General features: G+C 46.3%; 1 protein-coding gene across 1 annotated transcript in view; it reads right to left on the bottom strand.

Annotated features, from left to right (window-relative positions):
* Positions 1 to 27,729, bottom strand: part of scfd1 (sec1 family domain containing 1) — a 52,845-nt gene that overhangs the window by 16,674 nt on the left and 8,442 nt on the right. The window contains exons 10-20 of the mRNA XM_063183732.1: positions 24,620 to 24,719; positions 19,681 to 19,820; positions 18,438 to 18,528; positions 14,703 to 14,776; positions 12,565 to 12,646; positions 11,820 to 11,916; positions 7,800 to 7,870; positions 2,438 to 2,517; positions 1,875 to 1,931; positions 581 to 656; positions 373 to 426 (exon numbers count right to left, since the gene is read on the bottom strand). Coding sequence (XP_063039802.1) covers positions 373 to 426; positions 581 to 656; positions 1,875 to 1,931; positions 2,438 to 2,517; positions 7,800 to 7,870; positions 11,820 to 11,916; positions 12,565 to 12,646; positions 14,703 to 14,776; positions 18,438 to 18,528; positions 19,681 to 19,820; positions 24,620 to 24,719 — 922 coding nt within the window. The remainder of the gene's footprint in view (positions 1 to 372; positions 427 to 580; positions 657 to 1,874; positions 1,932 to 2,437; positions 2,518 to 7,799; positions 7,871 to 11,819; positions 11,917 to 12,564; positions 12,647 to 14,702; positions 14,777 to 18,437; positions 18,529 to 19,680; positions 19,821 to 24,619; positions 24,720 to 27,729) is intronic.

Here is a 27,729-nt window from a genome sequence, read left to right as displayed (position 1 = left end):
TTGTCTGGTATGGTGTTGCAGATGTCTTGCTATCTTGATGAGCTCTGTCTTGCTTGCTTGCATGTTTTTGTTATGTCCTGCATCTATTGGATATATTTCTATATTTGCATGGTTATGTCCTGCATGTTTTTATCTCCCAATCTTTCATGCTTTGCTTTCTGTGGATATGTTGTCTTTTGTGACTTGTTTGTTTCTGTCTGTATTGTGAGTCCTATGGAGTGTGTTTCGCGTTTTTTTGGCTCTTGGCTAGGGCCCACTTGAAAAAGAGGCAAATGCCTCAATGTGATTACCCTAGTAAAATAAAGGAGAAATAAAACTACAGGTCGAGCCAGGCAGCGATGAACAGACAGAAAGACCGGAAGTCCGACTTACTGGGTTTGACTTCATCTCCATGAGGTTGTCCAGGATTCGAGTGACCGGAAGATTCTGGAAGAGACAAAAATAATTGCTTTGTTCAAAAGACATTTTTGGGCTTTTATGCCTTTATTTTAGATAATTAACAATACAATGAATATAATGACTAATATAATAAGACGTGATGTTTTTCAGGGCAGTGAGTGGGGTGAGGCCAGACACTCACATGCTGTTTCAGCACCAGGTTCTTCACTCCTTCCATCACAAACTGGGAGCCTGTGTTCATCACACGAGAGAAAAGACTGCAGAGAGAGAGAGAGAGAGAGAGAGAGAGAGAGAGAGAGAGAGAGAGAGAGAGAGAGAGAGAGAGAGAGAGAGAGAGAGAGAGAGAGAGAGACAGACACAGACAGACAGACAGACAGACAGACAGACAGACAGACAGACAGACAGACAGATTTAAAGCTTCCGGAATCTGCACCACACCTGGACCTTTGTCTGCAAACGTAATCACGAGAGTCATCATTATTGAGAGACTGTAAGGCTTGGTAAAATCTCTGGATTGGACTAATTGTGCTGGTGAAGAAAGCCTTCAGTTTAATTCAATATTGGTGGCAACGGGATTAGTGGTGGCAAAGGGATCAGTGTTGCTCGACAGCACAAAGGGAAGGTAGAGCCTTAGTCTCTGCTAAGCTGGGAGGAGTTTTCCCAATTGACCTCAGGGACATGGTCGTCTCCATTGAAACGCATTAAAATGCGGCTTTTTAATAGTCTTATTTCATAGGTATTTACCTGTTCTTTGTGGACAGAAATGATAATGCATTTGAATAGTGGCCACATATTAGTGGGAATAAAGGACTGTTGTATGCATTTGAAAGCCACATACACGCCATAACTTGTAGTGTCAGACATCGGTAAAAACAGCTGGAAGGCGTCTCAATGAAAGACCATTTCACACGCACACGCATGCAAAAACTGTATCCGGACTTTTATGGACTCAAGTGGTATGATTATGGACTGTGCGTATGTACTTTGGGAGCATGGACAATTGCACCAGTTTTATGTGGAAATGTTTGTAACCTACGTGGGGGGCTGTGGGCATTGTATGAGGATATCTTTAATGTTGTGACAGCTGGGATAACGGTGCATTGTGGAAAGCTGGCTGTTATTGTCGCAAGCTGCCATGGCAAGTTCAGAATAAACAAATGCCACTTTTCTTCCTGACATTGACCTGGCACTGGCAGTGATGTAATTCACATCGTTTGAATCCACACCCAGCATTTTTTTATTGTGAACTCTGGAAATAGAGAGAATCTCACTCCTAAACCTGCAAACTTGTTGGATATCTGCTCTCTGGTTTACAAATCTCATTCACCTCTATGGAAAAGCTGGTTCCCTGTGACTGACTTGGCATAGTTAGCATCTCGTTGATTGGTCAGTTGACTGTTTTGGGGCGTGGCTCCCGATAGGTCAGTTGAGTTTTCTTTAAAAAAACAAAACAAAAAAAACGTGGCTGACTGTACCTGTTCACTCCACTGTTGCCATAGTTAGCTGGTGTGGCTGCAATCTTGGTGAAAGCCCTGAAACGAGAAAAGTCAAGACTCAATACTGTACACACACATAGGCATAACTACGAAGAGACTGGCGATGGTAAAAGTGTTAAAAAGTTGCAGAATCCTGCCAGGACTGAACAGACCAGAGATGGCAAAAACGGCGAAAAACTCAACCTTAACGGTTGATCAGGGAGAGCGATCAACAGAAGCTCATTCTTAGAAAAATGTAGACATTCTGTTAGCTGCCGTCTGCTGTGCCATATCTCATTACATAGTATTACCTCAAGTTCAACTTCTCTTTTGACGCCTTTCCTGTTTTTGACGCCCTTGAGGCTAGAGACGCTTTTGCAGCTTTCGCCTCTTGCTCTTCCAAACATGGTCAATTACGTCCACTGCTTCCGCCACTTTCACCACCTTTGGTCTGTCCGCACAGTTAGACTGTGTGTTTTACTGTGTGTGAGAGAAAGAGTCAGAAAGAAAGAGAATCTGTGTATGCGTGCGTGCGTGCGTGTGCCTATGTGTGCGCCACTCACTTCCACTGTTTGATGTAGTTGAGGGGTGAGAGGTCACAGCCGGCATCCAGCAGGGCCTTCTTGTACTGCTCCACGTCCGCCTGTAGGGGGAGCAGCAACCATCAACTACAGTACAGTCACTCACGTCGCTCATCCTCAACCATCAACAACAGTACAGTCACGTCATGTTGCAAGACTTCAAGACTGTTATTGTCGGTGGTGCTGCGGCGCAGCTCGCCAATACCCCTGACCATGAATAGGCAACATTGCCCATGAGTTGAAGGTGAAGATTGTGCACATCCCAGGAAAAGGTGCAGGACAAAGGCTGACTGTAATTTTGAGAGAGACAGGAAATGAGTTTGAGAGAGAAATGGGGAAGGATCGGGAAAGGAGTCGGCTTTTTTATTTCACATGGCTGTCATGGAATAAAAAAAAAACAACAATAAAAGGATTTTAAGTTTGCGGACTCCTCACTCTGAAAAAAAATATTGCCCGTGGGGACTCAGGTTCGAGTCCAGCTGTGGTCATTTCCCGATCCTTCCCCATTTCTCTCTCAAACTCATTTCCGGTCTCTCACAATCCTATTAAAATAAGCAAAAAATATCAAAATATATCTTTAAAAAGTCTTGAAACGATTGATACTGTCATTATAGAGTGCCTTTAGCCTAGTGTTACTATAGCCAGGCGACGCCATCCTATGTACTCCACCCAAAGATTTTGGCTCCACACATCGTCTGGCAAAAGCCTTCAGCTCGGTTCTCTCAGAGTTTAGCCAATCAGCAAACACTTGAGAGTGGTGATGCAGAACTCACCCGCTAAGTCCGTTACGTAAGGGTTAACGTTCGGCGAGAAGGTCGCTACCGTGGAATAGCAGCACGACAGAGAGAATCTTTAGACCCCGACGCGGAGCGGAGGTGCTGAAGTGCTGCTATTCCACAAAGCGACCGACTCGCCGAAAGTTAACCCGCTTATTATATGGATATACTTAAATGATTCACACATGGCGGGGACATTTCTTTAGACCTATTTAATGTTAAGATTGTTGCTGCGCAAAACAAAACAGTGCCGTTGTGGAACACCGCTAGGCAACAGCTAGCCAGGACAACAGGTGTTGTCTATCACAGCAGCTGATTAGAGTGACAAAAGACCGGACCCCCTGCGGAGTGATACATTCGCTTTAGCCACTGACTTGTATACAAGCCAGTGGCTTTAGCAGTGAACGTCTTGTTGCCATTGACAGCGGTAGCCAGGACAACGGGTGCTGTCTATCACAGCAGCTGATTAGAGTCTTGTTGAAAAGTCGCTTTAGCAGTGAAAGGTCTTGTTGCCATTGACAGCGGTCTGTTATAGACCAACCCGTCCGTTATCTAAAAATAACAGACGTCCGAACGTTGGGGAGCCCCGTTGAAATGAATGGAGCATTCGACAGATGACGTCACAACCATATAATAATGATTGGTTAAGGTAACTATATTCACACTTTTGTTTTGTTATTTGTATGCTTTTGCGACGCTATATTGTAACAGTCATGCTAATAAAGCACAATATGGGTTTTAATTTAATTCGGAACTCCAATGAATTTAAATGACAGAGTAAGATCAGACCATCTCCCACCCTTCACGGAGACGGATTCCTCTTGGCTTTTGCCAGACTGATTGACGGAGTCAACAGTCTGCTTTTCGCCCAGGCTAGTGTTACTATACCTGTGTGTACTAATTTTGATGGTAAATGAATGGAAGCTAATGGAAAGATAAGCTCAGGCCAGAGTTCCCTGTACAACATAGCGAAACAACAAGGCCAAAATGTTGCGAGATGAATCAAAACTCTAAGCTACTTGCCTTAAGAGAATGTACAGTGCATAACCCTAAATGTGATAATGCTGCGTCCTGGCTGGCATACTCACGGTGGTCCAAGCCACTGCTATGGGAATTCGTCTTTGCTCAGACACGAGAAAAAATTAGAGGGAACAACATTGCCCCTAACTCTTCTTCTTGCCCATTCTCATTTCAGTTCTGGGCACAATTTTGCTGGAATTACCGCTTTACAATGTTTTCATCAGAGCCTTCATATTTTATTATTTGCTCATATTGGATACCGAGTCCCTGAAGGCAGTGCGACAGAAGGAACCAACTCCATTTCAGATCCCTTAAAACAAAACAAAAAATGTACATCTCGCCAAGGCGCCAGCGTCGCCAGATTCGCATCAGACCCTCTGGAGAGAAGCTGGAGAGAGAGAGAGAGACCCAAGCCCCGTTACATCATGGAACCCAAAATAGGAGCAGGGAGCTGGGGTGGTGGCGAGTGGGAGAGTGCCTGACTGGCTGGGTGGGTTGGTGGTCTGGGTGAGGGAGGGAGGGGGGGTGGTGGACCTACCAGAAGAAATCCAGTCACGTTCTGCACGTGCACTGATGTGGGGTTTTTTGGATTTGTGTGTAGAGTGCGGCTAAACGTGTGTGAACGTGTGGAGGGAGGGCAGCCGCCAGAGGACGAAGGAAGAACGCTTTAGACAGGGCTCTTTTAGCTAAAGCCCCATTTATGAAAAACAAACAGTGGCCGAAGCGAAGCAGGGCTGGACTGAGAACGACTGAGAACCGGGGGGGGGGGTGACACAGAGCTTATCCACAACAGCACAGAAGTCCAAAGGAGGAGAAGAAGGGATGGATGGATGGATGGAGAGGAACAGAGAGAGAGAGAGAGAGAGAGAGAGAGAGTAAGATGACAAAAAGAGAGAGAGAGAGAGAGAGAGAGAGAGAGAGAGAGAGAGAGAGAGAGAGAGAGAGAGAGAGAGAGAGAGAGAGAGAGAGAGAGAGAGCGCAGCCTGACAGGCGTGGAGAAGCGGAGGGATGAAGAGGGTTTGAGAGAGATGAAAAGGGAAGTCGGGGAGGTGGGCTTTCAGCAGGAGCCTCCTGGACCACACAGTGGAGACTACTAGCGATACGCATCTAAAAATGCAATCAGATAAAGCAGAAACAGCAGCAGTCGGACTTTACAATATTAGTATGAAATATAACATAATACTGCAGTCAGACTTTGAATTATTAATATGAAAACTTACGTATGTGTGCACGTGTGTGGTGTGTAATCATGTATGTGTGTATGTGTGTGTGTGTGTGTGTGTGTGTGTGTGTGTGTATATATGTGCCTTTCAATCACACTGCATTCTTGAGGATGAATGCACGTGTGTGTGTCTGTGTGTGTCTGTGTGTGTGTGTCTGTGTGTGTGTGTCTGTGTGTGTGTGTCTGTGTGTGTCTGTGTGTGTCTGTGTGTGTCTGTGTGTGTCTGTGTGTGTCTGTGTGTGGACATGTGAACCACTGTAAAGGATCAAATCTGAGGTCACTGCTCTTAAAACACAATATACCAATGTCTTCAAAACCGATCAAAACTCAGTAGATACGAGCAAAAAGATGCACGTCCAAGGTGAGCCTCCAACCTCCTGTAGTCTCTGCGCAGGGCTACGATGGATACATTACATAACATGGCTGCCAGCTATGTATCCGCATAGCTCAGCTCAGCACAGTACAGCTCAGCTGTGGGAGCACTGGCATGCCTCAGATGGGGACGGCTGGCTGGGCCAGTCAAAAGGCTCATTGTTTTGGGCCGCCCGCCCGGCGGTACGTACGGTACGGGACACATGCAGAGCACATTTCAGGAGTGCCGGTGCTGGTGCTGTTGATGCCGGTGCTGCTGCTGCCCCTTTGAAGCGCTGGCCAAGTATTATTACTCGAGTTAGCTGCCATAATGCCGCTCTGTTACTGCCCTCCTATCCCTCCCTTACTCCATACCATGCCACATACACCATGCCACATACACCATGCCACCTGGGATGGCCACGGCACTCTGCTTCCTGTCCTGTGTGTGTGTGTGTGTGTGTGTGTGTGTGTGTGTGTGTGTGTGTGTGTGTGTGTGTGTGTGTGTGTGTGTGTGTGTGTGTGTGTGTGTGTGTGTGTGTTCTGCAGAGGTTTTGGACCTCGCTGCCGTATAGTGGTTCACTAGTGTCCCCAGAGTGTACAGTATATACACATGGCGATGTCTTCAATGTGAGTACTTTGAACTCTGACCTCTATGTGTGTGTGTGTGTGTGTGTGTGTGTGTGTGTGTGTGTGTGTGTGTGTGTGTGTGTGTGTGTGTGTGTGTGTGTGTGTGTGTGTGTGTGTGTGTGTGTGTGTGTGTGTGTGTGTGAGTGTGTGTGTGTGTGTGTGTGTGTGTGTTCTGCAGAGGTTTTGGACCTCGCTGCCGTATAGTGGTTCACTAGTGTCCCCAGAGTGTACAGTATATACACATGGCGATGTCTTCAATGTGAGTACTTTGAACTCTGACCTCTGTGTGTGTGTGTGTGTGTGTGTGTGTGTGTGTGTGTGTGTGTGTGTGTGTGTGTGTGTGTGTGTGTGTGTGTGTACACGTGTCCTGTAGGGTGTGTGTACTTATTCACATGCATGTTATACAATCTGTCATCCGTGCAGGTGCCCGCAGGTGACATTACTGGGCCCCAGTGCTTAATCTCCAGTACCCATTCATCACCCTCCGCCAGCCCAGTGGGAAGCTGCTACCATGTGGGTCTGATCAAACCCCAATCATCGCGGCGTTAAAAATCCATCTTGCATCCATCCATCCATCCAACCATCTCTAACTGTAGGGCACTGGACTGCGATGCAGGCGATCCGGGTTCGATTACGGCCCGGGTAATTTGCCGATCCCTCCCCGTCTCTCTCTCCCCACTCATTTCCTGTCTGTCCTTCACTGTCCTGTCCAGAATAAAGGCAAAAGCCCTAAAAATATATTTGAAAAGAAAAATCGTCCATCTTGCCTTATGAAATGTTCCGTCTGTCCTCTCGTCTGGTCTGTCTGGTGGGTGTGCTGTATTGTACTATGCGAGGAATGATGTGTGGTTTTTGATGGATGTACTACACTGTATCCACAAGCTGCACGTGTCCGTATGTGTGCCATGATGGCAGAGTGATAGCCACAGGAAATTGGGGTGGCTTATCCAGTGTGTGTGTGTGTGTGTGTGTGTGTGTGTGTGTGTGTGTGTGTGTGTGTGTGTGTGTGTGTGTGTGTGTGTTGAGTGAGTGATTTAGGCACATATGGGGCATAAAAATCCCCACCAAGATAGAAAAAATATCTAAAATGGGTGATTTGGGAGGTACACTATGAGGCCCTAAGCAGGAAAATTGTGTTTTGTGGTTATTTTGTTGTTCATGACAAAACCAAAACTGCCAAAACTTGGGAGTATCCCACAAGGATAGAAATGGTCAGTTGTGTGTGTGTGTGTGTGTGTGTGTGTGTGGTCTCACCTCTGAGGGTGGTATGTGTGCAGAGTGTGTGTGTATGTGTGCAGTGTGTGTGTGTGTGTGTGTGTGTGTGTGTGTGTCTGTGTGGTCTCACCTCTGAGGGTGGTACTGGTGCGGTGATGTAGAAGATCAGGAAGAGCCTCATCTTGTCCTCCGGCGTCCCCGCTGTGGAACACAACGCACATCACATCAGCTCCTCACTCACTCCAACACTGACACACACACACACACACACACACACACACACACACACACACACACACACACACCCCAACACTGACACACACACACACACACACACACACACACACACACACACACACACACACACACACACACACACACACACACACACACACACACACACACACACACACACACACACCCAGACACACACACACACACACGCACGCACTTGGCCTGAATTCTTACAGCATCATCAATAATGGGCATTGGTGATAGACCTGACAAAGTTTCTCCCATAGGATCTTTAATCCCCCACCTGCCCTCTTCACTCAGTCTGGAGTTTAAGCTTGCTCTTCTGTACTTCATCACTGTATGTGACCTTACTGAGAGCTGTAATGCCTTCCCTACCCCCGACCTTGCTTTACACCAATACCAACGCACACGCACACGCACACGCACACATACACACACCTGAATTCTTACACCATCTTTCATAATGAGTGATGGTGAACGGTGACCTGACAAATTACTTCTTTGCAGAATCACTAATACCACCCCATACCATCTAAAGACCAGAGACATTTACAAGCTAGCTATTAACTACTAGCTAGCTGCTACTTGTCTTTATGTCTTCCTTGTATTGATTCAATGTACTGTACCTTGCATGTGTTGCAGCGACTGTTTAAAGGAGAACGTTTTTCTTTTCTTTTTGTTCTACTCAACCCTGTAAAATGTGTGTGATTTGGAGCCCATACCTACATGCGTGTGATTTGGAGCTCTGTCAAAAATTCAGTTTGGTTATATCCATGAAACGACTTCCTATGGGCCATTCTTTGCAGGCACATAGGTTGTTTTTAATTTATTCATTATGGTACACTACCGCTCATAACATGTAGGTGGATTGCTAGTTTCAAAACTTCTTGGATTTGCACGCACACACAAATGCACGCACGAACACAGTTCCAGGAAAGCCCCTGTACCACCTCTGTATTAGTGGGCCCCCTGCCCCCACCCACCTTGCAGTCCCATCCTGTCTCTGTCTCTCTCTCCATCTCCATCTTCTGATTCGGCCTTAAGCTGCCTAAGGGGGAGAAACTAGGCCACGAAGGTGTGTGGTGTGCGCGTGTGCGCGTGTGCGTGTATGTGGGTGTATGTGTTTGTGTGCGTGTGTGTGTGCGCGTGTGTGTGCGTGTGTGCCCATGTGTGTCCAGGTGGAGGAATGCAGGAATGAGCGTGAAAAATTGAGGGGAAAAAAGAAAGGAAAAAAAAAGGTGAACCTCGCCTAATGCTTCAGCGGTGAAAATGGGCCCGGAATGGTCCAGTACCCTTGATAATAACTAAGGGAATGTGAGCTTGCCCTGCTCTCCGACTGACATGTCCATGTCATCACCTGGGCCACTCGGACAAGCTTTAATGGGAAGCAGACGAGCCGGCTTTAAGAATGCCACGACTACTATCTTGATGAATTAGCCACTGAAACACTGTGAGGAAAAAAACAACAACCGTCACCTCAACATTGCGGGGGAAGAGATAGAAATTGGAGCACGTTAGATTGACGGGGAGGGGGAAGAAAGAAAACCATGAAGATATCAATATAGATATTTGTCAAAAAAATATTGGCGGAAAAAAAGGTCAGTGTTTCTGTTTAACGTCGTTTTTGGTTTGGCAGTAGAAACAAAGTCAAACACAAAAAAAATGCATCTGAACGTTTCATTGTTCTCCCGCCAGCATGTACAAAAATGCTTAAGACGGGAACAGAGCAACATGCATGCAAAGGCTGCTTCGTTCAAAAGTTAAGTAAAAAATAACGAGGTTACAGTCCAAAAGATTACAAGCACAAAACTAAAACAACCTGTGACAGGAAAAAAAGGTCACACAAAAAACTCAAAGCCCTAGATCACAAAAATGGTGAGGTCAGTCTTAAGGACAACACTGCACCAGAATGGCACGATATCGCAGCACCAAGCAAGCAGCAAGTCATTTGCTTTGCACAGCCTTGTCAAAACATCTAGCTTCTGTCCAGTCTTGTGAAGGCTGGCTGGCGTCGTGCTCAGTAGAAAGACTTTTTTCTGCCCCTGTGACAAAACATAGTAATGGGTCCAGTGGTGAGTGATGGGGTAGCGGAGCGCTCCTGCCAGGCCGGCCGGCGATGTTTATCAATTTGCGTGCGATCTAGCAGGTAATAATAATGTCTGGGGCACGGCCGGGGCATGTTGGTACAGCGTGTCAGCTACGCTCTGCTGCTTTCAATGTTGATAGGAGAGAAGGAGATGAGAGAAAGAGAAGAGAAGGGGAGAGAAGAGAAGAGAAGAGAAGAGAAGAGAAGAGAAGAGAAGAGAAGAGAAGAGAAGAGAAGAGAAGAGAAGAGAAGATACAATGAATAGAGAAAAGACAACAGGTGAAGAGAGGAGAGGAAAAGAGGAGAGGTAGAGGTGAGAAGAGAAGAGAAGAGAAGAGAAGAGAAGAGAAGAGAAGAGAAGAGAAGAGAAGAGAAGAGAAGAGAAGAGAAGAGAAGAGAAGAGAAGAGAAGAGTAACAGGACAAATGAGTACAGGTGAGGAGAGAAGAGGAGAGAGCAGAAGAGAGGAGAGAAAAGGGGAAGATATGGGAGCAGAAGAGGGCAGAGGTGAGGAGAGGAGAGTAGAGGACAGGTGAGGAGAGCTGAGGAGCGCTCGTGGCTGATAAAGGTGGGGAAAAGCTTGCGGACTCTCGGCCAATGTCGGCCTCCCTCCATCACTCCAGAGATCATTTGGACGCTGCTGAAAGCACACACTGTTTAAAGGGGGAGAAAAAAAGTGCACGCTTCTATGCAGGCCAAACTTCTCTCTCTCTCTCTGTCTGTCTGTCTGTCTGTCTGTCTGTCTGTCTGTCTGTCTGTCTGTCTGTCTGTCTGTCTGTCTGTCTCTCTCTCTCTCTCTCTCTCTCTCTCTCTCTCTCTCTCTCTCTCTCTGTCTGTCTCTCTCTCTCTCTCTCTCTGTCTGTCTCTCTCTCAGGCTTCAATTCCTCTATCTCTCACTTTCTCTCTCTCTCCAATTTCTCTCTCTCTCTTTCTCCCTAACTTCAACCCTCTATCCATAACCCCTGTCCTTCCTCCCTTCCATCTGCCTCTCGTTCTTCCTCTCTCATCCCTTCCACTGGCTCACATCCCTTCATTCTTCTGCTCTCCTTGGCAACACTTCCCCCATTCTCTCTTCTCTTCTTAGAGGATCCATGTTATTGGGGGTGATTTGGGAGAAAATGGAACCGCATCATGTCCGTGGGGAGTGCTTGTCCTCCTGTCGCTGCGATGGCTAAGTGACGGCGAGAAGTTCACCCAGAGAAGTGGAGGGGCCCTTGAGGCCAACACACACATTCACACACACACACAGACACACACACTACACACGACACACAGGACAGTGACAGGAAAGAGGTAATCTCCTCCACGCAGCATCTGTGCTGTATGGTTTGGGGAGCTGTGCCCAACCTGTCGCCGCTTAATGACTCTCAGACACTCTCCCTCTTTCCCCTCATGTCCCCTTTTGCATTGCCGTTAGGAAAAGTTAAGCATCTGATCTCATCTACTCTTGCTGTGGTGCGTGTTTGTTTAAGTGTGACTGATCTGGGAGTGTTTAAGGATCCTATGGTTGTCAGTGCTGAGCTATGACTTACTGTAAGGCTCAAACGCCATCAGGATTGCTGACCACCTCCAACAGCAGCCAGTGTCCATTCTCATCCATTCTTGCCTGTGGGTGTGTGTGTGTGTGTGTTTGCCTGCATTGTTGACCTATGGCTTAACGTACCATCAGGGTCGCTGATGATGTCCAGTAAGGACTTGTCCAGTGTGTGTGTGTGTGTGTGTGTGTGTGTGTGTGTGTGTGTGTGTGTGTGTGTGTGTGTGTGTGTGTGTGTGTGTGTGTGTGTGACCTTTGAGCTTTGGCTAAACGTACCGTCAGGGTCGCTGATGATGTCCAGTAGGGACTTGTCCAGTGTTTGCTTGCTCATCAGCTTCTCTTCGTACTCAAAGTAGACGTCCAGCTTGCGCGTCTGAGGAGCACGCAACAAAGCATACAATAACACACCATCAGCACAACATACAATAGCACACCATCAGAGCGACATACAATAGCACACCATTAGAACAACATACAATAGCACACCATTAGAACAACATACAATAGCACACCATTAGAACAACATACAATAGCACACCAATTAGCCAAAGTAGACGTCTGAGGAATACATAGTACAACACAATACCATCAAGTATAAGTCCAAATATGGTATATGTGATGATACCTTTTGTGTTGGTTTCATAATGTTGTGGTGATTCTTTTTGAAATTGTATGAAGGGCTGTTTCTTATTCAATGGATTTAGATATGTGTGTACAGCGTATGAGTGTAAGGAACATATTGTAAAACATAAGCCGAAAAGGAGTACAGTATATCTCTTCATACACATTTTAGAATGGGACGTGTTTATGTTTGTGTCCATGTGTTTTGTGTGTGCTTGTGTTTGTGAATAGTCCCTTCTGTCTGGTACATAAGTTTGTGCAGGTTCACAATATTTTTTCACTAATAAAGGAAAAGCAATAAGTTGACATTTGCTGATTAAAGGTGCTTCTGCAATCTGCATGTGCTTGTTTGTTTATGGGTATGGATTTTTTGTTAATGTTTTTTTCTTTTTTTTTTTACCTTGATGTGGTCAAGCACTGCTGTGGCAACGTTGGTGTGAAGATCAATTAATCTCTTCTTCTCCAGGAGCTCGGGGAGGGAACTGTATACACACACACACACACACACACACACACACACACACACACACACACACACACACACACACACACACACACACACACACACACACACACACACACACACACACACACACACACACACACATTTTAATCATGTTATTAGAGTAACAATATTAATTCGAGAGAAATACAGCACCCAAATATTTACAAAAATATTTTTTGCAACTATATTTTTTTTCGTTTCATAGCAATTCAAAAACAACACACAGTGTGCATAGAACAGACACACACACGCACGCACTCAGCATACTATGAAGAGGACAACGAAGAGACCACACAACTACACTGCACACACACCACTCAGCCACAATGCAGCCATACATTGGCAGGCCAACACAACATATGTGGCCTGGCTTGCCTGGCCTCCCAATAGCATCCTGGCACAGCTCTCACACACATGACAGAAGCAATCTCCTCAGAGGACCCTAGGGGCCAGCACTGGAGTGTTGTGTGTGTGTGTGTGTATGGGGCCACACTTGTCAACACCTTCTCACGTCTGGATCAGCCATGAGGCGATGGAGTATGATGTGTGTGTGTGTGTGTGTGTGTGTGTGTGTGTGTGTATGTGTGTGGGTCTCCTTAAGCCTGCATCACAAATGGAGATGGGGACAAGGGATAGTGTATGTGTGTGTGTGTGTGTGTGTGTGTGTGTGTGTGTGTGTGTGTGTGTGTGTGTGTGTGTGTGCGTGTGCGTGTGTCCTTGAGTCTGGATCAGAGATGCGGAGATGGGATACTGTGTGCAATGTGTGTGTGTGTGTGTGTGTGTGTGTGTGTGTGTGTGTGTGTGTGTGTGTGTGTGTGTGTGTGTCTATAGTATGTTCTATGCGTGTGAGGAAAGAGGGTGACACGATGAAGGTACTGAATGTGACAGGTCTCTAACCACATGCCACTGTCTCAGCGTCGGCTTCCATCCTCCTAGCGAAAGCCTAACGCTCGCTCATCAGGGGGGGGGGGGGGGGGGGGGGGGGGGGACGGGGACGGGGGGGTGCAATCCAGCCCACACTTTTGGCGTTCGCTATTGACAATGCATGTGTTTTCATGTAAACCGAGAACAACCTCAGGGCACTGTTTTGTCTGAAACGGAGGCAGATCTGGATGGGGATTTGGACGGGGGTACAGAAAGCAGCCTCCGAAAAAAAAAAACCCATCACCTCAGAACAAACACTAGCTGTGTGTCCAAGGACATTTTGTGAAGGGGGTGGGGGTGGCGGTGGGGTGATGTTGGAGGGAGAAAGTTGGGGAGGGGGTTACGGAGACACGTCTGCATGAAGGCTTTGCTATGTGGCGAGCCAGAAGGGTGAAGTCAGCTACTCCTGGCCTGGGGGGTGTGGTAGGAACCATGAGCACACAAGCAAGTGTGTGTGTGTGTGTGTGTGTGTGTGTGTGTGTGTGTGTGTGTGTGTGTGTGTGTGTGTGTGTGTGTCTGTGCTCATGTTTTCAATATTTTTGAATATTTTTGCATTCTCAAATAAGGAATTTAGAGTGCTTCAGGCTTTTCACCTTTTCTCCTTGAGGCACATTAGTGTATGAAATGTCAAACTTGTTTTAGAAAAATGTGTTTATACATATATAGGCTATAAACAAACATTTATCAGCCAACTCGGCCTTCTAGGCCGATAGGCCCTGAAGAATACAGGCATCTGTTAGTTTCGTCTCGTTGTATTGTTGAATTTGTGGGCACACCAACATACATTCATACCCACTGTATTTTTATGCAGTTGAAATGGCTAAATAAAAAATCTTGAAACTTGAATACCTAGTAGGCCGAAACGCGTAGGCATCCCTGCAACCTAATAAATTAAAACTGCAATTTTGAGCGCCTTGGATTGAGCTGCCTAAAGCCATTTCTTGCATGTGTGTTCCGAGATGAGAAAGTAAAAATGTGTGTGCGTGTGTGTCCGTGTGTGCACACATTTGTCTGTGTATGCTCATGTGCGATAAGAAGGCGGTGTGCCAGTGATGGGTCACGACGTAGACTGTGAGTACAGCTGTGAGTGCTGTCTAGGTATCTCTCACCTCATGGCGGAGGTGAGCTTGGCCGTGTTATCAGACAGCATGCTGATGGCTCCCTCATCCTCTCCCTCCAGACCCTGCAAGCCAACCACAGCACAGCAGAGAGAGGAGAGGAGAGGAGAGGAGAGGAGAGAGCACAGGGAAGAGAGAAGAAAGGAGAGAGAAGAGAGAGAAGAGAGAAGAAAGGAGACGAGTGAGAAGAAAGGAGAGAGCAGAGGGAAGAGAGAAGACAGGAGAGGAAAGGAGAAAGAGGAGAGGAGAGAGCAGAGGAAAGAGAGAAGACAGGACAGGAGAGGAGAGGAGAGGAGAGGAGAGGAGAGGAGAGGAGAGAGAGGAGAGGAGAGGGAAGAGGGAAGAGGGAAGAGAGAAGACAGGAGAGGAGAGAACAGAACGCAGCAAAGCCAAAACAGAGAAAACAACCGTTAAGACAAACTACTCAAGGAATGCATGCAACATACAGCCAGCCAACACACCTACTTGCTATCTTACATCATCAACGGTCTAGACATTTCACTCAATCCATTGCAGAAAAAATAACTATTCAAGGAATTTAGAAACATCCAGTCAGCCCACCTTACTTTATCAATTAATAACTCTCCCAGAAGTTCTCTAGAATTCTAAGCAATAAGGGTGTTTATTGGTAAAATTATTTAAAAAAAGAAGAGATTCCATAATTCCTTCATTGCACCTGTATCAAACTTAGAAATAGTATCCAAAGAATTACATTTGACGTTTTTTGCAATATTGAAGTCTACGGCCCACGGTGTTGGCGTATGTCCATCTGTAGTAGATAATCTGCATAACAAATCACCAGTCGCTACTAGCAATGTTGCCACGGAGCACCAGTGGGCCGGGGACCACTGGTTGAAACCCCCTGCTCTAGACTATTCAAGGCTCAGTTTCTTCACTCTCAGTGTACGGTGTTTGTCTGCATTTCTGTTGAAAGGTCTTCAGATCCTCACAGAGTGTACAGTACAAGGCAAACAATTCCTGCTAATCATCACACCTTCTTCAAGAGGTGGTACGCAAGTCAGCCGTTCACACGCTGACAGATCAAAGAGAGAATGACCTTTCCCCCAATCCTGCATTGTACCTTTTTCAGGTTCTTATTCTTGGCCTAAGAAGTGTTCCGTGCAGTGCAACATTTTTTCTTGTGGATTCATGACAGTCCAGTCCAGAGATAGAGTGGTGTGTGTGTGTGTGTGTGTGTGTGTGTGTCTGGGTTCGGGGGTGGGGGGGATGTAGCATGGAGGAAAATAAATAGAGAGAGAAAGAAAAGACTGGCAGAGAGATGGACAAGAGAAAGAAGCAATGAGAGAGAGAGAGAGAGGAGACACAGAGAGACAGACAGAGAGAGAGAGAGAGAGAGAGGAGACACAGAGAGACAGACAGACACTTCCTTTCTCAGAAGCGGAGAAATGAAAAGAGCGAAGGAGGAGGCCTGGTGGCAGGCAGGAGGAGAGAGGTGGAGAGAGGAGTGAGGGGGAGAGAGGTGGAGAGAGGAGGAGAGAGGAGGCTCGATGAAGACAGTGGGGCCTGTTGAAACAGCCGTGGACGCCTGCCAGAGACACTTTTCCCCTGAGGCCTTAAAGCCTGCTCTCCGCTCCTCTCTTTTCTTCTCCTTCACCTCAGTCCATTTAGCTTCCTCTCTTCTTAAAGTCCGCTCTCCACTCCTCTCTTTTCTTCTCCTCCACCTCACTCGATTTTGTTTCCTCTCTTCTTAAAACTCGCTCTCCTCTCCTCCAACTCACTCGCTTTTGTTTTCCTGCTATTTTTTCTCTTTCCTTTCTCTTGCTTTGGACTGATCAGACTTTTTAGCTACATGTGCATCTCATTGTTCCTCGTTTACTGACGGGCGAAATTAAATTTGCCATCGCCGCAATCAAAAAAAAAAAAAGGTTCAGGGGGGAGAACATCAATTCTGTTTGTGGTGATTGGCCGTGACAGAGGAAGGGGCCCTCTCTTTGTAGAGCAGACCCGGCCCTAATCACCACGAGAGACTTCAACTCTCTAAACAAACAATAGGCAGCAAGTGCTTCTCTCTGTCTCAAGCGCTTAGAATGGGGAATGGATGCGTGAAGGCTGTGGCCAAAGATGCTAGACGCACGCACGCACGCACGCACGCACACGGGTCAGTTGTCCTGGGCGAGGAGGTGGAAGATGAGGGTGGGGGGAGGAGGTAGAGGGTGAGGGGAGGAGGAGAGGAGGGTGAGTAGGTGGAGGAGTGGAAGGCGAGAGTGGGGGGAGGAGGTGGAGGGCGAGGGGAGGAGGCGGCGGAGGAGGAGGAGTGGAGGAGGGTGAGTGGAAGATGAGTGTGGTGGAGGAGGTGGAGGGTGAGGAGTGGAGGTAGAGGAGTGGAAGATGAGGGTGGGGGGATGAGAGGAGGGTGAGGAGAGGAGGAGTGGAGGAGGATGAGATGAGGGTGAGGGGAGGAGGAGAAGGTGGACTGTGAGTTTTTGGCAGTGGGGGGAGAGGAGGACGAGGGCCAGAGGGGGGTTCCCGGGGCTCACACGGTGTTGGTATTGAGGTGGTGTGGTGTGGTGTTCGGGTCCCATAATAATTTTCAGCCGCTTGCCCTTGTCGGTGTGTTTCTGCTGTTGCTGCTGGACCGTAAAAAGTGCCAACGGGCGACTGGGCATCGAGGAGGGTGGTTGGCGGTTGGTGGTTTAGAGGGGGCGCTAAAATGACTTTCATTGGAGGAGAAGAGTGTGGATGTGGTGAGGGTTAGACCATAATGCATTTCAGCTGCCTGGCCTGGTCCTCCTGTTAGTGTGGCTTTGCTGTGGCAACGGGATGAGAGGACAGTGGATGGTTGAGGTAAAGGCACAGAGGAGATGATGATGAGAATTAAGCTAGGCTCAAACTACACAACTATCGCTCCGATTCTTGGTTGAAACCCCCCCTGACGACAATTGGTGGAACGTTACCCCCAGGACCATCGCAAGTGATTGTCGGGAAAGATTTCCTCGTCGTGTGCGACGTTCTGAGATAGAACTTGATATTTGCGACTGGAAATAGAACGTCGGGCATCGTCTTGGGTGGTAACGATCAGGGATGAGATTGACAGTTACGATTCTCTTTATTAGGGATGCACCGATACCGATATGAGTATCGGGTATCGGCACAGATACTGCTCATTATACTCGTACTCAAACACTTGCCGATACCAGGCACGATACTGCTATTACACGAAACAATGCAAAATCTCGTCACATTCTGTGGACTTGAAAGCAGCATGGAAAAAATGCCACCTCATACATTTACTACATTTAAATCTGCATGGAAATGGACAATAGAAAATATCACAGGTGGAAAAAAACAAGGCCATGCATTTATTTTCATTGTATGTTGGTGGTAAAAGATATCGGTATCGGTACTGGGTATCGGCAAGTACACACATTAATGTACTCGTACTTGTATTGGTTTTCAAAAAAGTGGTATTGGTGCATCCCTACTCTTTATATGTGCGCCACAACCCGACGTCAAAATCGGACTCAAAATCGGGAGTCGTGTAGTTTGAGCCTAGCTTAACCATAACAGGGAAATAATGGAGGATGGTCGGGGTCAGGGGGTGTGTTAGTTTAACATATTGGTGGGGGAAGAGAAGGTACGTATACTGCAGTACAAAGGCTAAGATCTCACATGATTCTCACATAAACCATATACGAGGGTGGGCGAATAAACAAAGAAAAAATCTGAAGTGCTGTCCGCTTTCTTCATTCATAGTGTGTGGCTTACCATGATGCTTTTCAGGCGATGGACCTCGTCCTCCTGTGCCTTGTATGTCCCGATCTCCTCCTGCACCGATTCTGCCACCTCCGGGAAAGGACTACGGGAATGGAGAGTGTCATGGCAAACAAAATGTTAATATCATTCCACACAATCACAATCTCATACACACACACACTGCATGCAAACACACACACACACCGCGTGCATGCAAACACACACACACACACACAAATAATATGGCCACAACATGCACACCCCACACACACACACACACACACACACACACACGATGCCAGATGTGTGAATATACACCTGCAAAATACTTCATACCACTCACATCAGAATCCGAATCAAAATATTGTTTACGGGAATGGCAGAACCCAGGCAGCCATTATTGAAAAAACAAAACCACACGCACACGCACACGCACACACACACACACACACACACACACACACACACACACACACACACACACACACACACACACACACACACACACACACACACACACACACACACACACACACACACACACACACACACACACACACACACACACACACACACACACACGATGAATGAACGAATGTCTCCCCTCAGGACATGAAACCGCACTGCTCTTTTTTTTCCCTCCACCACTCATTTTTGTTTGCCTGTTGTGTTTTTTTTCTCCTGGTCAGACCTTGGCTAGCCATGTGTGCATCTCTTTGTTCACTTTAACTGACGAGAGAAATTAAATTTACGATCAATTGCAAACGGGGAATGGCTATTCCCTCAGCAGTTATTGACCATGACTGTGCTGAACCGTCACTTAGACCTGAATCATCTACATGGCGTGTTTGACTATGACTGAGTGTGTGTTTGTATGTGCATTTGTGTGTTTGTGATATATGTCTCTCAGTCTATGTGCATGTTACTATAGGTTGTGCTGTACCATTATAGCACACACAGTAAGACGTTTTTGTACACAATGTCAGCGACTTTTTCACAACATATTTGCAGGTTTGATTGTGACACACCACCATCCATGGCTGAAGTGCCCCTGAGCAAGAATACTAACCTCACATTGCTCCGGGGACTGTAACCAATTCCCTAAGTACCTAAATAACTGGAAGTCACTTTGGATAATTTGGTGTGTGTGTGTTGGTCTGACCTGCCCGTGTGTGTGTGTGTGTGTGTGTGTGTGTGTGTGTGTGTGTGTGTGTGTGTGTGTGTGTGTGTGTGTGTGTGTGTGTGGTGGCCTGACCTGCCCTTGTGTTTCTGCCAGAACTTGTCGGCTGCAGTGAGGTCGTAGCTGTTCTTGTTCTTCTTTTTTGGTCGGGCACCTGCGGGGGACGCCTCAGGCCCCGATGCCTCCTCGATGTTCACTCTGTTCAGGTGGAAATCCTGACACACACACACACACACACACACACACACACACACACACACACACACACACACACACACACACGTATGTGAAGTTTTTCATTCCTCCTATTAGCAGGTCATCTGGTGATAAAGAGCGGACTAGACTACAGGTTTTCCCCTTTGCATCTACCAGAAACTCAACTAGCCTCTTGAATAAGAAACTGGATGTCGTTCAAGCCTCAAGATGAACCCAATTGCTTCTTAACTAAAGAAACTAAACAGTTTGGACATGGAGGTATGTAAATACATATGCGTATATTTGTCTACCGAGAACTGTAAATGGTCTGAAAACACTGTGCATGCGTGTGTGTGTGTGTGTGTTTGTGACCATATGTTTGTGTCCCTGAATCAGATGGTGTGTGTGTGTGTGTGTGTGTGTGTGTGTGTGTGTGTGTGTGTGTGTGTGTGTGTGTGTGTGTGTGTGTGTGTGTGTGTGTGTGTGTGTGTGTGTGTGTGTGTGTGATGTTGTGGGTAGTGGTGCAAAGACGCGCACACAATATTCATCTACCCAAAAGTAGAAACCTGGAACACGCATACAGTATACACATCAAACCACACACAAAAAAAGTTTCCGCGATGACACTGATTCAAAATAGTGTGGCGGGACAAATATCATACGCATACCCTCCTCTTACATAACGAGAATAACAACTCAGCGCAGCAAGTAGCTAATGGCCTAAGAGCTTCAATGTGTTGGATGCCCCACTCCCCAGTGTTAACTTGATTTTGAGGCACATTGGAGAAATAGAGTCAACAAAGTCTATACACTTACAATAACACATCAATCAACAAGGAACAGACCGAGACAGTTCTCTGCCACACATGCACTGTGTGCACTTGGCTATGTGAGGCGTGTGTGTCTGTGTGTCTGTGTGTGTGTGTGTGTGTGTGTGTGTGTGTGTGTGTGTGTGTGTGTGTGTGTGTGTGTGCGCGCGTCCGTGTCTGTGTGAGTGCGTGTGTGCGTCTGTGTCTGTGTGCGTGCGTGCATGAGTGTGTGTGCGTGAGTGTCTGTGTGCGTCCGTGCATGCATGCGTGCATGTGTGTGTGTGTGCACGTGTGTGTGCGCACGCCTTCGTGTAGCGACAAAGTGTTGATCTAAGGATCTATCATCCTCTGCCCAATGTTTATCTCCACCGAGGGGGGAGAGCGATAGAAATCAGATATCTTCCCCATTTCCAAAACACACCGACTGACTGACTTGACTTCCACACTGTAGCTACAGTTGCCCAGCCGGCCGCTGTACAACTGACAAAGCATGACCTCACTCTGGCATCCCTATGCAAACGCTGTCTGTCAAACCCTCGCCTATTTCCATCCTGGATGGCAAACAAGCTATACGAATAATAATGTCGATTTCAAATGCTCCATAAAAAAATGTGAAATCACGCTGGGGTGATTTCAGTCAGTGAGAGGCAGCGGTTAGCCATCGTTTCCCGTAACTGGGACAGAAAGATCTGTGTATGCACAGCGTAAGCTTGTGTATGTGTGTTTATGATTAACTAAGTCAGTATTTGAGTGAGTGAGTGAGTGTGTGTGTGTGTGTGTATCTGTGTGAGTGCTCAGGTTGAATGTGTGTGTGTGTGTGTGTGTGTGTGTGTGTGTGTGTGTGTGTGTGTGTGTGTGTGTTGAAGATTGAGTTTGTTTGTGCATATCAACGAGGGAGTGTGCATGCAGGTAATTAAGTGAGAGATTACGGGTCATAGAGCAGAGTCAGTGTAGATGTGTGTCACTGTATGTGTGAAAGAGAGTGTGTGTGTGTGTGTGTGTGTGTGTGTGTGTGTGTGTGTGTGTGTGTGTGTGTGTGTGTGTGAGTGTGAGTGAGAGTGAGAGTGAGAGTTTGAGAGTGAGAGTGAGAGTTTGAGAGTGTGTGTGTGAGTGTGAGTGTGAGTGAGTGTGAGAGAGAGAGAGAGAGAGAGAGAGAGAGTGATTGTGAAAGTGTCAGAGTTTGTGTGACTTTGTGTGCATGCGTCCGTGCGTGCATGAGTGACTTTGTACGTGTGTGTGTGCGTATCCGTGCGCAAGTCTGTGTGAGCATCTGGCTTAAGCTATGCATGTGGACATTGCCTTCCCGATACCTGAGCCACGGCACAAAACGCTTCTCAACACCTCCAGGCCTCAACAACACCCCCGCCCCACCCCCACCCCCACCCCCTCATATCCGCTCCCGACATCCAGCACATTAAATAAAGATGAGTGGCCATGATGATAATAATAGAGTACATTGTCAAACCGCGCTTCCCTTCTCACTCTGCAGCCATGGCCGGTGCTCGGCCCCTAAAAAACACACAAAGGCCTATTGGAGCGGCCCGGGGGCTCTCCATCCCTCCCTCCCTCCCTTGCATGCTCTCGCTTCGGCCTTCAAAACATCCGTAGGTAACCACGGAGACACACATGGCTCTCGTCTCTCCGGGAACGGCAACGGGAACGGAACGGACCTCGCAGGGTGACCGCAGGAGTGACAAGGACGAACGTCCTATGCAAGTGAGAAAATCTGATGCCAATGCCCCCAGAAGACAAGACAAGACAAGACAAGACAAGACAAGAGAAGAGAAGAGAAGAGAAGAGAAGAGAAGAGAAGAGAAGAGAAGAGAAGAGAAGAGAAGAGATGAATGGAGAGAAGAGAAGAGAAGAGAAGAGAAGAGAAGAGAAGAGAAGAGAAGAGAAGAGAAGAGAAGAGAAGAGAAGAGAAGAGAAGAGAAGAGAAGAGAAGTGAAGTGAAGTGAACAAATGTGCTGTGTGAAGAGAGTGCAAACTGACACTGGAGCAAAGTGTCAGGAAGAGGAGATGAGAGAAAAGAAGAGAGGAGAAGGAACAAAACGAGAAGAGGAGAGAAAAGAAGGGAAGCAAAGAGGAGAGAAAAGAAGAGGAGAGGAGAAGAAAGGAGAGGAGAGGGGAGAAGAAAAGAGAAGAGAAGAGAAGAGAAGGCCCTTTATGGGAATTTCCCTCCAGGCGTCTGACTGTGTGTGTGGATGTGATTCTCCACTTCCCCTGGGGGAAGCCGGCCAACGCAGCGCAGGCCCAACACACACTGAGAGAGAGAGAGAGAGAGAGAGAGAGAGAGAGAGAGAGAGAGAGAGAGAGAGAGAGAGAGAGAGAGAGAGAGAGAGAGAGAGAGAGAGACCAGTAGAGCGGTTGAAGGGCAGGGAAAGAGAAGAGGAAAATCAAGAGGCCGAGAGATGGAGGCAAAAGCAAAAAAGAATGAACGAGATAAAGAGAGAGAGACAGGGAGAAGAGAGAGCGAGAGAGAGAGAGAGAGAGAGAGAGAGAGAGAGAGAGAGAGAGAGAGAGAGAGAGAGAGGGAGGGAGGAAACAAACTAGAGAGAAACCGGGAGGGAGAGAGAGAAATGCATGAGCGAAATATCCCAGCTCTCATCCTTTCTCCCCCTCCTCCTAATGCTTGCTGTCTGTCTGTCTGCAGCCTCTCCTCTCTCTCCTTTTTTCCTTGTACTCCCATCCATTCTCAGAGAAAACACCCCCCTCTCCCCCTCACTCTCTCCCTCTTTCTCTCTTTTGCCTTCACATCCCTCATCCCTATCTACACTCGCCTCCCTCTGTAATCTGCACCTCTCCACTCGCCTACTTCTCTCCATCAGTCTCTCGTGCTCTTTTTCTTTGCTCTTCTTTCTCTCACAAGCTTTCTCTTTTTCTTCCCTCCCAGCTCTCACCCCTCTCTATGCTTGCCTAACTCTGCCAGCCTCTGTCTGTCTATCCTTCTGTCTGTTCTTTCCCTCTCTCTCTGGGTCACTTTCTTCTCTGCTCTCTCTCTCTCTCTCTCTCTCTCTCTCTCTCTCTCTCTCTCCCTCCCCCTTTTCTCAGGGCACAGGTACGTATATTGTCCTTCTCTGGAGTCTGCACCTCTCTTCTGCTCCTTTTTGGGACTTTTCACCTTTATTTAGATAGGACCGTTTGACAGCAGACACGATGTGAGTGGGGAGAGAGAGAGAGAGAGAGAGAGAGAGAGAGAGAGAGAGATAGAGATAGAGATAGAGATAGAGATAGAGATAGAGATAGAGATAGAGATAGAGATAGAGATAGAGAGAGAGAGAGAGGGGGAGAGAATTTGAATTTTATAAAATCCTTTATTTACAAAAGGTGCATATTACATTATGCAGTTAGAAACACACTCCAGCCAGAGGTCTAGAAAAAAAAAACTAATTTCATTCTAACCATTGCGCATATGTCAGGTTTCCATCAGTGACAGAGCACAACGCTCTTTTATGACACCATACATGTTCAAAGGCATCAACATTCTTCATAGACTTATAGAAATTGAACTCCATCTGTATTCTCACTTTAACTAGCCTCACAAAAGTGGTCAATATATCATCATCACTGTCTTGCTCAATTTTGTTTTTCCTCGTGATGTAAATAGACATTTTAGCATTGCCCAAGATGTAATTAATCAGTTGCGCTTTGGAGCTCTTCTTTTTACAATATTTAAACCCAAGTATAAACACTTGTTTTGAGAAACAGAGAGAGAGAGAGAGAGAGAGAGAGAGAGAGAGAGAGAAAGAAAGAAAGAGAGCGACAGAGAGAAAGAAAGAGAGCGACAGAGAGAAAGAAAGAGAGAGGGAGAGAGGGAGAGAGGGAGAGAGAGAGAGAGAGAGAGAGAGAGAGAGAGAGAGAGAGAGAGAGAGAGAGAGAGAGATATGGAGAAGGGTTCCACGCTGTATTCAAATCCAGGTGCCCATGAACAGTGTACTTGGGTCTGTATGTGGTCAGGTGCGTTAGCTCCGGCCTCCCCCCCAGTAGTGTGCCATGTCTGTTCTGCTTACCAGCACGTCGTGGATGAGGGCCTGGTACGTCCACGTGTGATGAAGCGGCGTGGCCAAGTCCAGGTTACGATCTACCAGCACAAACAAGGGCCTCTGGAAACTGGAGATAGAAAGAGAGAGAAAGAGAGAGAAAGAGAGACAGAGACAGAGAGAATTAAAAGAAAGAAAGAGGGAAGGGAGGAGAAATGTCAAGTGCTTACCATACGCATAGGGACACTGAATGGAAGACACCACACCATACATACAATATTGTGCAAATACACACACACAGACATCTCTCACACACATACCTCACACACAGACATCTCACACACACAGAGACATCACACACACACACACTATTTTGTATGCCGTAACTTATAAATTAATGAATGGTACGTTGTGCTTTTTCAAAAAGAGAGTTAGAGAGTAGGAGATAATACAAGGGAGAGGGAAAGTGAGACAGACGGACAATAGAGACAGACAATTGAGAAACAGGACGACGGACAGGCAAAGAGAGAGCGGAGCAGTTGGAGGTTCTCAGATTGTTTCAGAAAGGAACAGAAGACGACATGAAAAGCAGAGATGAAAAGTAGAGGTTGATTGATTATTCTGGGGTGTCCACCCACAACACACACATACACACACACACACACACACACACACACACACACACACACACACTTGCAGACATTTGCAGTGCTCTTAACAAACATTTTTCTTTAGCCAGTCAAAGTTTTGATAATAGCAATAATCATTCCTTTATGCCTAGGGCTGGACATGATATGTGTATCAGAGACAATGTCAGAGACGATGATCTGGAATTTAGGCTTCATCCTGTGTCTAAGCATACAGTGCTATCTGCTTTATTAGCAATTGATAGTCGCAAATCCACTGGAGAAGACCACCTAGATCCCCTTTTTCTTCGCACTGCGGCATATATAATAGCAGAGCCATTATTGCACATTTTCAATTATTCTATTTCCACTGGAGTTGTCCCTACACTATGGAAATTTGCACACATTACCCCGTTGCACAAGGGGGGTGATAAGACTGACCCTAACAACTATCGACCAATATCCAAGCTACCGTGTCTCTCAAAAATACTAGAGAAGTTGGTAAATGATCAGCTCAAAGAATTTCTAAATACCAATAATATTCTGAGCCCTCTCCAATCAGGCTTTAGGCCTAAACATAGTACAGTCACTGCTGCTACTAAAGTAATTGATGATATTATCACTTCTCTTGACAAGAAAAAACATTGTGCTGCCATCTTTGTGGACTTATCCAAAGCATTTGACACTGTGGACCACTCTCTGCTTCTACAAATTCTGCCTGGTATTGGTTTTAGTGCAAGTGCCTGTAAATGGTTCCAGAGCTACCTATCAAACAGACACCATACTGTAAAATTGGGTAATACTCAATCTGACCCCCTGCTAATAACCAAGGGGGTCCCACAAGGTTCAGTATTAGGTCCGGTACTCTTCACCATGTACATAAATAGCATACTCTCTCTCCTTTCCAACTGCTCTATTCATCTATATGCAGATGATACAATTTTGTATTGTGTTGCAGATTCTGTACAGCTAGCATTGGAGAATTTGCAGCAGTCTTTTAATATTCTACAAAATGCCTTCATTGGTCTTAAGCTTCTACTTAACGTAAGCAAGACTAAATGTATGGTCTTTACTCGATCTAAGCATGGCATGAAAAATGATTTTAATATATCTACTTTAGATGGGTCTGTTATTGAGAGAGTATCACATTATAAGTACCTGGGAATCTGGCTAGATGACAAGTTCACATTCAAGAAACATACTGACTGTCTTGTCACTACGCTCAGACAAAAGCTATCTTTCCTGCACAGAAATAAATATCACTTTCCTGTTTTCTGCAGAAAAAAGTTAATTGAAGCTACTTTTCTGTCTTCCCTTGACTATGGTGATGTTATTTACAGACATGCACCACTCTCTAATCTGAAGGCACTTGACACTGTCTATCATTCAGCTCTTCGTTTTATTACTGGGGATCCATATAGCACTCATCATTGCCTGTTATATGATAAAGTTGGGTGGGCTCCACTTTCTCACAGAAGGGACATGCATTATTTTAGTTTTATTTTTAAGGCCCTCACTGGTAAACTCCCATTTTATATTTCATCTCTTTTAGTTTGGCACTCCAACCCATATCAAACCCGCAGCAGCAACTTTTTACTGGAGGTCCCTTATGCCCGCACTGAACTGGGTAAAACGGCTTTTAGTGTCTGTGGACCTTCACTTTGGAATACCCTACAACAAAGGATAGGTCTCCAAGCCTTGGTGTCATTAGAACATTTTAAAGTAATACTGGGAAGTTTTTTATCACATACTTGTACTTGTTTTTAACTCATAAGTTTTAATTCATAGTTTGTCTTAATTTTTACCTCTTATATGATTTATGTTGCATTGTGTATGTTGTATATATATATGATTTTATATGTGTAATTGTTTGTTACTCGACATCATTGTAAATGAGGGCTGGGCTCTCAATGATTCTTCGAGTTTAAATAAATGAAATGACACACACACACACACACACACACACACACACACACACACACACACACACACACACACACACACACACACACACACACACACACACACACACACACACATACACACACACACACACACACACCTCTCCTCCCTTCCTCTCCTACAGGGAGGGCGCACAGCCCATTCTTTGCCCTGCGCTGGGCTCTTCATCTCTTCCTCTCTTTATTTTCTCTTTCTATCGTTTTGAACACACAGAGACTCACTCTCTCTCTCTCTCATCCCTTTCCTCTCTCTCCATTTCTTTCCTTCTCTCTCTCTCTCCCCATCATCTCATAAACGTTGCTATAGCGAACTGATGACATAACACCCAGAGAGTGACTGGAAAGAAATCTCTCGCTTTGCCTTTACGGTTTTGAAAATAACTTGAAGCCAAACTGTGAATACATTTATATTAGGCTTTGCATTAGGGGTGGGCGATCTTATATCGATATCACGATTCACGATTTAATATCGTCATATCGCCCACCCCTACTTTGCATATGTGGCTAAGTGCTTTGATTATTCTTGGCTGGGTGATGGAAGTAGAGTAGAGGA

This window comes from Engraulis encrasicolus, chromosome 19 (assembly GCF_034702125.1).
Source record: "Engraulis encrasicolus isolate BLACKSEA-1 chromosome 19, IST_EnEncr_1.0, whole genome shotgun sequence".
Taxonomy (NCBI): Eukaryota; Metazoa; Chordata; class Actinopteri; order Clupeiformes; family Engraulidae; genus Engraulis; species Engraulis encrasicolus.
The sequence above is the reverse complement of the archived record's forward strand: the minus strand, read 5'-3'. Positions and strand labels throughout refer to the sequence as shown.